Below are 14,482 nucleotides of genomic sequence, written 5' to 3' on the forward strand. Positions count from 1 at the left end.
TTTGTAGAAAAAGATCCTGTATTTCCTATTTATATATTTTTTTCTAAGCCATGGTTTTAATGCAGTCAGATAATGTAATAATTATTTTTATTCTAATACCGGTTTTTCTAACTGATAAGTATATCTGACTACATATGATTGTACTAGGATATGTGATTCAGCAGTTATTTTCCTCTTCCAAGATTTACAGATGCTAACCCAGATTTAAAAGTTAACTGAACATGGTCTCATGGTTTCATATATATATACATACATTTTAAATTCCTATTGCCATGAAGGCACTGCAGAAAACTATCACTTCATATTTCAGTTACTAAATATTTTTTTCCTAAGAACCCCAAGTGCCTAAAACTTTTCCCTTCCCTAATTTCCAGTTAATCAGCGTGGTATGCAAAATAATTCTGTTCATTACCTGCTTAGATGGGAGCAGTGATTATCATAAAAAAAGATCAAAAATATAAAAACTTACTTAAATCCATTTATTGCTACTATTCCCTGACACATTTCTAATTTTCCACTTGGCTCAGAACAGACTCTGCATTGTAAAGCAGTCAGAATTCAGTTTACACAACTACTGATGTGCTTTTCATTCATGGGATATGTTGCAGAAATGGGATTCCCTCATCATTTTAGTTCAGGATTGTCTTGAGACTGCAGGAATCTTTGAGAACTGCACATGCGATCACAGTCAGAATAACCGCCTAGAGCACACAGAGTCCTGGCTACCACCTCCCACAGAGACCCTAGCACAGGGACTTGTTCAGCCTGCTCCAGGGCGCATTTCAAAGGAAGACTTGCACTCTATGGATCAGTACCATAAAATAACACAGAATAATCCAGGAGGAGCTGCTCAAAGCTGGAGTCATGCAAGGGTGTTATGTATTTCAGAGCACATGGTTAAGCACCTCACCAGTTAATGGATCTGGGCTCCTTTTAGGGATGACTTTAGTTCAGAGGACCCACATTCAATTACCCTTGTGCCTCAATGAATATTCTAGAAGGGTGGTGTCATGCATATTGAAAGGATGGGCTTTGTGGCAATCAATAATTTCAGGGCTCAGTCCTGCTCAGGCAGCTATAGGCATTCCTTCAAAAAAATGTATTTGAGCTCTAGAGACCTTTTGGGTTTTAGATACTTAATTCCAGCGTTTGCTGAAAAGGTACCTCTAGTACTGCTCTTATTCTGCTTAACTTCCCTTGAAAACATAAGTGAGACAGCTAACAAAATTCCCTGTGGTCTTATAAGTGCCCCTGGTATGCAGCAGAAAGTTGAAGGATTTGAAATTTGAATATAGGTACCAAAAGTAACAGTTGAATAAAGCTATCACCTAAACTGTTTGCAGCTCTTGCCTTTAGTCCTTTGGCTCTGAATCTCCAGCACTGGGACAATAGCACAATAAACCAGAGATGTTTTAAGATGCATTAATCCTGTGGTTACGAAGTGAAGCATGAGACAGATAAAAAAACAACAACTATGTTTACAGCACACAGAGATAGCAGGAATTTTTTGTTTATTTCTGACTTCAATGAAGTCTCAGCATTATTTCCTTGCTTGAATCTAAGATTTTCCTGAAGTTCATCAAAACAAACTCATCAGTATCCACAGAATTTGAACTCCTTGATCATTTTAATAATCATATTTCCATTCTAGCTCAGCGATAGTTCATCTAAATTTAATTTCTTTATTGGGAAAATATTTATAAGGTAGCTCACTATTTCATTAGCATGAGCAAGTAAGTAGCAAAATGCTTTCACGCTTTCTCATAATGCTTTCAAAGAAAGACATCCCTAAAATTGACATCTCTAACATGCAGGCTATATCAAGTGCCTAGAGTACATAAACATTTTCTGCAGTGTAAAAAGGTCATATAAACAGATCTAACACTAATGACTTATCTCATTTTCTACATGCTGGAATGTCACTGAAAAAGAAGAGCAAATAGTTCCAAGTTTCAGCCACAAGTGACTATTAAATGTTTCTGGAGTATGAACACAGATACATGTGTAGGAGAAGGCTATGAGACTTCTGTATTTATACTTAGTCTCTTTCATGGTTGGAACAGTTCTGCCTCTTACAAATGGTTCAAATAATGTAAAAAATATATTAAAGAAATCTTGACGATGGATCCTCCATTTGCTGAAGTCACATGAAAATGGTGTGCCTTTACTTCAGTCATGACATAACTACATTACCTACTTTATACTGGGTATCAGGGTCAAAAGGTTGATGATCCCTCATGAAAACTAAAACTGTGATTGAAGTTCACAGGGAATGACTGTATTAGAGGATTTTGCTCTGAATCACCTTTAAGAATAACCTACCTCTGAAGACCGAAGAGTGCACACAGCAACTGAGCTGAAGTTACAATAGGAAACAAGCCACTGTGTTGAAGAAAAAGATTATTTTCATTCCAACATAGATTGCCCACATGGGGGAGGTACAGTTATTCTGCAATGGCTCTCTTTGTCTAGTTTCCTTTTGCAGCTATGGGTTTTATATACATTTTCTATTTTTGCAACAGCTGTACTTTATTGTTTGAATGATTCAATATACAGTTTAAATTTTGCGCAAAGAAAAATTACTAAAAGCTATTCTTAATAGCACTGTTTCTGTGGATGAATGTTGAGAAAAAAAGAAAAAGGGATTGTAGAATTGATCGAGAGTTATTCCCACTGGATGTGTGTTTGCTTGTTATCCACTTGGATGCATGTTTGCTCTGGGAGATCTCTCTTTAGGGTACCCAAATGCTACTGCAGCTCCAGATGAGGACCATCACTGTATAATGCAGTCACACCTGTGACCCTCATTACTCCATCGCACTCTTCTTGTTGGCAAGCAGGCAGTCTGTCCTTATAGAAAGTGGAGCACTGAATTAGTTAGTGGAGTACTGCTATACTGGATGCCACCAGTACCAAGCTCAACACATGCCTCAGGCTTTTGCACCAAGTGCCAAATGCCTTTTCCCTCTAAGCCAGGATGACAGCCTTTTTTTTCTCACTTCCCAGACACATGACTCCAGTCAGTCCCCACTCAGAAGCAGTCCTTGGGCATTGCTACTAAGCTTCTACTTTTGATTACTTCAAAAACCCCTTATATCATTCACTCACTGCAAGGTGTAAATATTAATATTCTTTCTACTCCAGGCATTTCTAAAATGTCTAAGTTGATACTTCTTGTAATGCTTTGCCCTTGTTTTTCCAAGAAGATTTTATTCTCCTGCAGTAGAAAAATGTTTATCACAACAGGAGATAAAAGTCAACAGTGATTTACAAGGCTGGTGACTGAGGAGCAGTGACACAGAAAAAGCTGAACTACAGTGCTGGAGGATCTCAAAACTTTCTACACTTTACGAATTAAACAAGGATAGTTAGGTATTCTTGTTGAAACAGTCTATCCCCTGCGGAAAGAACATTTTAACACAATGAATTTATTTCTGAAGGGAATAAAACCATATTGAGGTACTGAATTTGATGATACTGAGGACACTTTCATCTAGATATCTAAAATGAGTAACAGAATAAAGTTTTCTTCTGTATATTTCTAAAATGAATAAACATGCAGAGAAACAGCGAGATAAATGAGACTGGACTCATATGGTACACAAAATTATCAAAGCTAACAGGAATGACTCCCATTCACAATGATCCTAAACTATAACACAACTAAAATGACACTCAGTCTTCACATTTTGAAAAACAAGTTGCCTGCTTGCACAAACTTTGCTTCCACCTACTATTTCAGATGTGTTTCTCAATAGAATTGGAGAAAATAAGAAGTTAAAAAATGAGGTGTAGAATCTAGCATAAAAATAAGATGTTCAGGGGATCATCCTTGGATATTTTCAAGACCCACCTGATCCAAGTCTTGAGCTGACAGCTGACCCCGCTTTGAGCAGGCGGCTGCACTGGATGACCTCCAGTACGTTCTTTCAATCAAAGTTGCTTTATGATTCTACAAATACATTCCTGCTTCTGCTTAAGTCCAGCTTACTATCATCCATTCTTACAGATGCAAATTGGGCAGCATGACTGTTTTTAAATTACTATGATTCCTGTGCAGAGGCATAATCTTATTTTGCTTTTCTGGATGCATCCTTTTTTTAAGGAATTAACTCCAGTTCCTTCCTTTGCTGCTAGTCAAATAATTTCTTAACACTACTCTTATGAAATTACAGACTCATTACAGTCAGTAATGGTATAATATAAAGATATTCACTCAATCTGATGCAGATCATCAAAGACAAAACAGTGCAGCAATGTGGATTTTAATTGAATAAAAATAGCTGTGTTAAAATTGTATATTTTTCAGCAGCAAATTACATCTTGCCAGTTATGAATGGGCAGCCACAAATTCATTTAAATACATGGAGAGGAACACAATGCAACCACATGCCTGACATTGCTTCTGACTAATGGTGAAAGACAAAACTTCCGCTCTCAGCGCAACTGATTTTCCAGCAACTCCAGAATTTAGGAAAGTAAGTTCATCAGAAACTACAGATGAAAATAAAGGATCTCAAGGTTTGCCAGATGTTCATCAGAGGTCTGAACCTCACCACATCTTCAAATCATACCTCTTATAAGTAAATTTATCCAAACAAAAATGAGAACATTGCCTACAAAACAACAGACCTTGCCAACAGACAGTGCTATGGTATTTATTAACAGAGGGAGAATCAAGCAATGATTGAATGCAAGAAATTGGCTAAAGCAAGCAATATCTGTTCATGTTTGCTTGGAACAGTTCTCTGTTACTATCTTTACTCTTGAAGATGACTGACATGCATTTTCAAAGAATGATTTAATTTACATTTAATTCCACACAAACTGAGGATTTGCAAAAAAGAAAAAAAAAAGACAAAAAAGACAAAAAATTTGCTTATTGAGAGAGATGAGGCTTAAGAAAACATAGAAATGACCCCAACTTCTTAATTTCATATAAAGTTTATCAGCTATTATTTTTCAGCTATTCAGTATGTTATCATAACACTACACCTTTTTAGAATGCCAACAGCCTTCTCTCCTTTCATTATGCATCCATTTATATACAGGATTTCTGAGCCTAATCACTAGGGCTAAAAAACACAACACAACAAGAATACACATCCATTATACCATTGAATTTAGTGGGAGAGAATTAGTGCTAGATAGGTACATTTATTCTATGAAGGTCAGTGAAGGTCAGTGACTGACGAACTTTTTGAAAAAGCTTCAGCTGCAGAGTTTTTATTTTACTGTCTTTGCTCCAGCTGCACCACAGAGTTTAATTTGTTCCTACTACTGAGTAGGCTGTCATGAATGTGGCAGTGGGAAGCTGAGGGACCAAACGTACTCACAAACTATGAGAAATTAGGAGAGAAAAGAATCTGGTGTGTCTGTCTCCCTACTGTTTGCAGAACAAGAATTTCTTTATAGTTACAATGCCACCCCAGATCCTCACTGCAGTAAAATTGTTTTTGATAAAGCAATGGGTACATGAATTTTATTACACTTTCTACTTCTCATGGAATCCTTCTAAGGAATTTTTAAGCAGGATTAAGAAAATAGGAGGTGGGGCTCAATTTCTAAAACAATTCCTTTTGCTCTTCTTAGCTATCTTATTTATTTTTGGCTGACGTGAGATAGGCCAATGTTGTGTGGCTGATGACTGCAAGTGAGGTCTATCAGTATGTATGTGAACGAATGTTTGTAAACCCCAAATATAACATTTCTCTGTGCTGAGTGAGCAGTTGGAAATGTTTTTGTATGTCCTTTGAGCACAGCTGTATACACATGTCAAAAAATAAAAATCCTTTTCTTTACCTTTGGAGTTTACTGCACCAGCTGCAGTTGAAGCCAATCTGAGCAGTGACACAGGGACCACAGCTGTTAAACTGGAGACAAGCTGGGAAGCAGGTAAATAAACACAAATTATTACAATAGTCTCACAAATAATTATCACAGAAAATATGAGGGAAGTATGCATCCTTTGACAGTATATATGTAGGGAATATACAGGTTCACAGATTTTCAGCCTAACTAAAAGGTAGTGCACAGAGGTACATCTTATCTGTAGGATTGTATTTGTATGCCATTTGTAAATGTAATCTCACTTCTACAACAGCTCTTTCAGCTTCATTGTTAGATTTTTTATCTTTCTGTATATTATTAAGTATTTCATTAAACCTTTCTTCCCTGGCTCCAGCATTTTTGGTGTTGCTAACATATAGACACTCACAGACAATAAGATCAGCAGGAGAGTGTACAAGAAATACAATCAGATTAGAAAAAAATGAAAGAGACCGTTTCCAGTTTCTTTTTTTTTCACAGTAATACAGCTGGCAGCTCAAACTTTGATATCACTGAACAACAGAGTTTTATTTTGAACAAAAGAGATGGATGAATTGTAAAATGTGTTTGGGGATGTTCCTTTGAGACGGGACGCAAAGTAGTTCTTTTGCTTGTTTTGCAAGCACAAAAATTGCTCTTTTTTTTTTTTTTTTTTTTTTTCTTGAGGAAAAGAATTTAAAAGCAATATGAGCATTCTTTTGAACAACAATTTGGCACAGATTTCACTAGCAATCTACTGGGAGCTGTGTTTTATAGGTATAAAATAACTTGAGATACATGAAGATGAATTGGATAATGCATCATCCAACTGAGAGTAAATCTGAGAGAGGATAAATGAATCTGTCCCTACTACAAATTCACAGACAAAACAAAACATTTAAAATTGTATGTGTATTGTAACTGAGGCTGTCCCCAGATCCGGCTCCTTTGCATCTTACATTTTACTTACTTGGAAGAGGTATCATTTCAACAGCTGACAAATTTGTAATCTTTGACATCTGCAGCTCCACCCTGTGGTATTCGTAAATTGTTCTTCTGCGGACATCTACCAGGAAAGAAAAATAAAATATTTTCACACTATTATTTTGCAGTCTGTAGACCGTGAAAAATACTGGATACAATGATTGCTCACTGTACCTTAGTTGAACGTGACACCAGTTTTCCTCAAGGATAAGTATTTAACTTTACACATCTTGAAGGGATATGTAAAAGCTATTGATAGGGAGTGCTGACAAAATAGATACCTGTTCCTGGGAAAGGACTGAAAAAAATGCTGAGTGAGCTCTCAAGCTTCTTATTTGTTCATTTAGGTAGAAACTCTATTGAACAAACTGTCAGACATTTTAGGGTGTGTTTCAGATTCTTGCTTTCCTAAGTTGTTTCTCAGCTTATGTACTTGAAAGATATATTTTATATGCTCACTTCATTGGTTATTGTCAAGATTTGCAAACAAAACAGATTTCATTGCTTAATCAAATTTGCTAGCTACAAGCTAGTTCATATATAAATGCATTAAACATTAGAAAATTACATTATAAAGACAAGTCCTCCTAAATATGCACTGTAACATATAATCTTGACACAAGCTGATTGCACTTGAGTTTCTCAAAGCAGAAATTCAATACAATTCTTGTGGGCTATGAACACAGAAACAGTAAAATTGAAGCACAAGATGCATGAAAGTATCATGCAATCTCTATTTTAAAGATTAGTAATTATTTATTTGGAGTATTCCATATTTTAAGAGTATGGCTGCAATGAAAACTGATAGAACCTTTGAAAAATTGCAAGTGAAAAGTACACACCATATGGCCAATCTGACACAATGATTTCCTGATGTCCTGGATTCGAATTCATATCCTCTTTGAAGGTCTGCTAAACTTCAAATGAAATCAATGCTAAATACAATCAGTGACCTCTGTGAAACCATGCCAGAGAGGAACAAAGGGTTACACACAAAGGATTACACCTTGCTGCTTGGCATAAAGGCTGTGTTTTTGTAGCTTGAACTGTACTCCTGAGCTAGTATAAAATCACATAGCAAAAAACAGCAGCATTCTTCAGTCTCCTGGCAGGAAGGATGTTGCAGGCATTTTTCAGAAAGAAAATATATTAGGAGGAATTTCTTCTCAGAAAGAGTAGTTAGGCATGGGAACAGGTTGCATATGGAAGTGGTGGAAGTACCATCACTGGTGGTATTTAAGGATGGATATAGTATTGTGTCCCATGGCTAAGGTGCCTCTTGTTGTAACGGTACAATGCTTACTAGTAAAAGAGGGATGAAGAACATCTAAATCTGTGATTTCTCTTCATTGCATACAAAAAATAATCATTGAGTTATTGGCAACAGTTGGAATAAGCAGGGGAAATTTTGGGGTGCAGAGAGGGTGGCAGAAACAGAGGTGGGGAACACAAACTGGGGTGGGGAAATTCTCCAGCATTGGCCAGGGTTGCTGCGTGGGAAGTAGCTTTGTCCTTCTTCATTGTGTAAGCTCTAATACACTTGTAGTCAGCACCTGGTTTTCAGAAAATATTTCTTTTTAGCTCCAAACTAGCAGCATTGCCAAGCACTCCCTCCTGCCATTTATTTGAGGTTGACTTTGCTGTGGCTTAACCCCTTCTGACAGGAGATTTCTCTCTTGGTCTGAAGTGTACCTTTAATTGAGCTAGCAATGTTTTTTACCTACAGTTTCAATCTGACTGGATAAAGGACAGAAACTGGAGTGTGCTAAACATTTTCCCTAACAAATACTCTGTATTTAGCCAGATCCTTCAAACCCAAGAGTCAGAAAGGGTTTTTAAGACAAAGCTAATCTTGTGCCAGGGTGAGAAAAATTTCTCACCAGCAGTAAAAAGTCTGTGTTCCCAGGATGGTAGCTCCCAGAAGAGCGCCTTCCAAATCAGGATGATCAGAAAATGCATTTGAAATGAACTGCTGCCAATGCCGAAGGCTCTAATTTGTTTCCACAGAAATCTTTAAACTTCTGTCCAACAAACAAACAAACAAACAAACAAAAAAAAACAGCACTGCAGTATTATAACATTGTTTACTCTGAACATTCCCCAGCACACTCCTTGCAGGGTTTCCAAGACATAAGGAGTTTTGAACGTCCAAAAAAAGAGGTCACAAACTCCTTCATCTCACCTATGCATGAAACTGCCAAAACACTGATGTTAAAGTGAATTATGTTTCATATCAGAACACATATTTCAAATCATGCACTGTCAAGCATGACTATTGATCACACTCAATCCCTCTACCTGGTAGACTTAGGTAGGACCTTGTTTTCCTTCTCCCAGAAGAGGGATGTGCCAACTGCCTACTATCTACTGTGGGAAACCTGGGAACAGAGAACTACTTGGGTAGTTGCTTTCTAACTGCTTGCAGGCAGACAGTTAAACACACAAGCATTCAAATTCCTGTGCATGGCTAGGCTGTAAAAATGCAGGTGTAGTTTCTTTTGAAAGTCTGACTGGAAACCTGCTGTGCACAGTGCCTTTTCTTATTTAGCATTCTGAACCTGCATCTTAACTAACAAGCTAGAAAAGCTAAACTCAACAGGATAAAATGAAATGTGAATACTTTACTCTGTCACTCTCCCTCAACTGCTCCACACAGACCCCTTCTCCAGCTTAAGACACATGCCCTTCACTGAGGTGGAAGTTGTTCTTTATATTATGCTGCCTCTTTAACTGTTTTACAAACAAATATAAATGAAGAATCACAAAGAACTAATGAGTCCAAGTACCTCAGCATGGGCCCTAACTTGGCAAGAGAAAACATTTATTCTAGCAAAAGTCAAAAAATAAGAACAATGTGGGAGTATTGTGCTGAAAAGATGCATTACAGCATCAGTTCTAACAGGGAAAGGAGGAAAGGAAAAGGACATCTGCATACATGCATATTTTTAAAATATCATTCCTGGTTCTGAATTTCAGAAAATATGCAGATATTCTTCTCCTCTCCATGCAAATGGTTCTTCTGTAGGTCTTTCTGGTTATCTCAAACACCCTTTATAACTGTAGAATATGAATAATTTATTTTTATTTTTTTTAAGTAACATGGTCTATTTTATATATTTGGCTTAGCTTACATCAATCAAATTGATTATTGGTTTATTTCCATGGAATCTATTTGTATTATCTTTGACAATAAATCCAAAGACACATCTCCAGAAGAAAAAGGCATAGGGAAACACCAGCTACTTGAGGTAAGTGGCCTAAAGAGATAGCATGGGTGGGTCAGAAGGCATCCGAAAGAACTCTTTCAAGGGATTAAGTGGTAGATCAGTCAATTACAGATGTGAAAGATACTGGAGTGAGAAAGCATTTCTATCTACTTTTATCACTGTCTCTTTAAACTAAATAATGACATGTAAATATTCCATGGAACAGAACTTCCAGTTAACTAAATGTACCAAACAGAGAGCAGAGTTGGAGCACCAGAGACCAGCAATGTCTTTGTAACATACCAGAAGGGTCAGTAGCTAGTAATGTACTATTCTAAATATGTGTCCACAGATGTACAATCTCTCCAGTACTTTTCCATTGCACAATAACTTTCCTCATATGGCATTCTTGAACTAAAACCTGCAACCCAGTGAAACATGAATATATTGGAGAAGTCAGTCTGAGTTTTTAAGTTATATGTTCACACAAATAAAAATCTTTGACTGTGAAAGGTTTCCAGGGAATCAAGATCTGCCGTAATCCTAGCAAAAACTGTTGTATTCATACAGCTGCACTTTCATTTTTAAGTACAGCTGGTAGAGAAAACAAAAATGATGAGAAAGTGCATTTGATTATGCAGAAGTCCATTTGCAGTAAACAATTTATGAAACATATCCATCTTATGCTGCTAGCAATTTCTGAAAAATGTAAAAGATAGAGAAGAGCGGGGCACAGCTACTGCATTATACACTATTGCATGGTATGTAGGCTGCTCCAAAAGCAATGCCTCCTATTTCCATGGAAACTACAACAGATACAAAGAGCACAATAGCACTATTTGATAGAGCTAATTCTCAGCTACAAAAGAACATTTTTCAACATAGTCACCATCATTAGCTATGTATTTTCATTGGCCATGAACAAGAGCCTGGATACCAAACTTGCCGAAATCTGCACCAGCGGAGGTGACCCAGCATTGCTATCACTACTACTGAAAAGCAACACCCACCACCTTTCTGTGCTTACATTCATTGTTTGGCCTCCATAAATATTCACCAAACAATGATTTGTGTGAATAAGTGTAATTTTCTCCACATGGAAGAATTCAATTCTACACGTTTCCTTTATCCACGCTTCTATGTCAGATGCCATTCTGTCAGAGTGCCTCTCTGCTGCCATCTGTCACACAGTAACAAAATGTAACAGAATACTGGGGGTAAGGTTCAACCTCTACTGCCATATCACAAACATCCATCTCTGACATCACAGGCTAACACAATAACATAGGAGGTATTAGTTCCACAGCAGCCTTTGTACTTCAGCACTACTGAGTAGAAAAAATCATGCAATTATATATTTTGTCAGCCTGGTATGTATGATGGCTACCACAACAAAATATAAGGGAAACAGAATGTCAAAACAATTTTTTTTTTTCTTTTTCTTTCTTTCTTTCTTTCTTTCTTTCTTTCTTTCTTTCTTTCTTTCTTTCTTTCTTTCTTTCTTTCTTTCTTTCTTTCTTTCTTCCTTTCTTTCCTTTCTTTCCTTTCTTTCCTTTCTTTTTCCTTTCTTTCTTTCCTCTTCCTTTCTTTCCTTTCTGCCTTTTTTCTTTCTTTCTTTCTTTCTTTCTTTCTTTCTTTCTTTCTTTCTTTCTTTCTTTCTTTCTTTCTTTCTTTCTTTCTTTCTTTCTTTCTTTCTTTCTTTCTTTTTTTTTTCTCATAAACAGCTTCGTATTATTAAGACTATCAACATTAAGTAATTCAAACTGAAGACACTGACTGAGTTGCACATATAAAATAGGAGAAGCCAATATCACAAAGTCTATTTCATCATGGAGTGGAATCAAGACTTTATTTATAATCGCAAGACTAATAACTCACTGTGTAGAACCCTGAAACTCTTTTTCATAGAATCAAATGATGTCAGTTTTAAGCAACAAGCACATCCAATGGCCAACTGAACATAGGGATCCTAGACACTTGCCTTAGGATAGGCTAACTGGACAGAGAAGAAAAAGTACTTCTTCCTTGTATCTGGAAAGTGAGAAATACCCTTTAATTAGCTCTCAGTTGTCCAAAGTTATGTGACTTTAGTCTGATACTAGTAAGTCAGAGTAATGGTTTCATTTTCTAGTAGGCATTTGAGTAGTTAGAGAATAGTAATATTTCCCTATAAAATATTATATGGGTGATGAATTACTGTTGCTGCAGCAGTGTGTTTTAGACTCCATGGCTCCATACACATGTTCTATTTTCCTTATCTATCACTCCTTAATGGAATTTAATAAGATGAAATACTAGACAGATTTTGTGGTAATTAGAGTCACTTCACTTAGCAGATAGAGTCATGTGACAAAAAGGTAGACAGAAATACTAAAAGCAGAAGACCAGCAAATAACTATGTTCTCATCAAATGCTTCACTTTACATTAGTAGTAAAACAAGACATGTGTCTGAAATAGTTCTACAGGAATATTCAAACCAGAATAAAGATTTACATATACCAGATATTTTACATACAAAATATGTAAATCTAAAAAAGTGATTTGAGTAGCTTGTATAAGCTGAAGACTTACAGAAATATTCAGATCATTCAGTAATAAACACTGCTCAAACTGCTAATATGAGTTGCCTGGAATCATTTACTCCTAAGTACTCAAAAGTAGTCCATGCAGCCATTCACAGGCACATCACGTCTATCATGTATCAGAATTAAAGTTCTCCTAAGATATGATCTCTTAAGTGAAACCTGGACATACCTACCACCCTCATGCTACACTGAGATCACAAGCTACAGCTCTCCATTTCCCCCATAGTAGGATAGTCTCATACCATTAGAATCATCCTTCCTCAAACGTAAGACTGTTTAAATGTGATAAAGGCAGGATGAGTTGAAAGAGGCAACTGTACTTTCAAATTCAGTATCAGTCCCATCTGCATGTTGTCTTAAAGATGAGTTGGATCAGGCCAGTCTTTAACAGCTTCATCTGCATCACACCTCCATACTCTTAGTACTCTTTAGAACAAACCCAGACTCAGGCTAAGGAGGCTGGCTCAACTGCAGCTCCATCCATTTGCACCCTGACATTAGAAAATCATAAAAAATTGAGTCTACCAAACTTGCTCCAAATCAGCACACTGAAGGCAAGCATGCTCTCTAATGGCTATACAATCAGAAAGGGTTCTGAGCACACCTCGTTAAAACAAAGCATTAAGGAAATCATACTTGATTTCCTACTCCTAGTTTACAGTCAACTCATATATACTATAGTTAATGGCAGGTAAAATTAAATGTTATCTGCATTTCTGTTGTCAAAATTGAGCTCAAGATGTCATTTAATCATCACGTCTCTTCTTTCTTCTTGCTAAAACATATACAAGAATTTGAAATTCAGAAGTATCAAGAACTTCCAGCCTGAACACCATTTTTATTTGTCATTTTGATTCAGATGATTTTTCTGAACAGGCTGTTTCTTCCCCTCTACGAATAAGGAGACGTAATTCAGGCAGAGTATTTTATGGAATCCCAAATTGTGTGAGTTAACAGTTTAAGTTTACATTACTTGACTGTTTGTTTAGTTTTATTTATTTTATCTGTGTAAGAAAAAAACAAAAAAAAAAACAATAACAGAGAAAGGCACATTGGGAATTATTATGTAAATAAAATTACACTTGAATTAACAAGCTGAAATTGGGAAAGTAATTTGTTGTGTTGCTAATCATCCTTAATGAAATCAGCTTATATTTGTTTCTCAGCCTCCAAATCATTACTATGACTACATAGTACATACTGGGAATTTGCTGAATTCTGTGCACGACCACAAATGCATCTGATAGTCCAACTTTCACAGGGTGATTTGTTGAGCTTATCTGTGTCACAGCGACAGGAATCTGGAAGACAAAAAAGGTGAATACTCATGAACAACTGAACTAAAAAAAATGGAGCCTAAAATTAACAATATTTTCAGAATGAACACTTAGCCATCGTAACTTTATATAAGTATGTAATATAATATACTATATTGTGTACAGAATATAATACTCCATATCATGAGTAAGGATGTATTGAAGACTGAAAGTACAGTTTCCAATTTTATTTTCTCCCACTTCACTTAGAATTTTATATAGAATAGAATTTTCTATTATTTATATAATAGAATTTTATTCTCAGAAAAACCTAAAGGTGGGATATTGTTAATAACGACAAAGAAAAGAGAAGGAATTTTCCGTAGTTTGTTTCACCCAGTTTAAGACAAATTGGGATGAGGTGCTAGTATCAGACATGGAGGAGGCATTACCTTTTGTCTGCTATTAAACATTTGAATAGAAAGTTCAGTTTGGAGTGAGCAAATAAAAATATATGGCTCAGGTAACTTGCACTGAAAACTGTTTTACAATCTATTTAAAAAAGATTTTTAGTCTGATGATGTTCATTTTCAATATACTTTGGAGTAGCGGGGAAATTGTTCTATAAAATTTGGAAAAAAA

General features: G+C 36.2%; 1 protein-coding gene across 2 annotated transcripts in view; it reads right to left on the reverse strand.

The window, feature by feature from the left end:
• PLXDC2 (plexin domain containing 2) overlaps nt 1–14,482 on the reverse strand; it is a 225,109-nt gene that overhangs the window by 33,205 nt on the left and 177,422 nt on the right. For both annotated transcript variants that reach the window (XM_032443073.1, XM_032443074.1), the window contains exons 7-9: nt 13,786–13,885; nt 6,779–6,874; nt 5,803–5,884 (exon numbers count right to left, since the gene is read on the reverse strand). In XM_032443073.1, the coding sequence (XP_032298964.1) occupies nt 5,803–5,884; nt 6,779–6,874; nt 13,786–13,885 (278 nt within the window). The remainder of the gene's footprint in view (nt 1–5,802; nt 5,885–6,778; nt 6,875–13,785; nt 13,886–14,482) is intronic.

Source organism: Coturnix japonica, chromosome 2, assembly GCF_001577835.2.
Source record: "Coturnix japonica isolate 7356 chromosome 2, Coturnix japonica 2.1, whole genome shotgun sequence".
NCBI classification, from domain to species: Eukaryota; Metazoa; Chordata; class Aves; order Galliformes; family Phasianidae; genus Coturnix; species Coturnix japonica.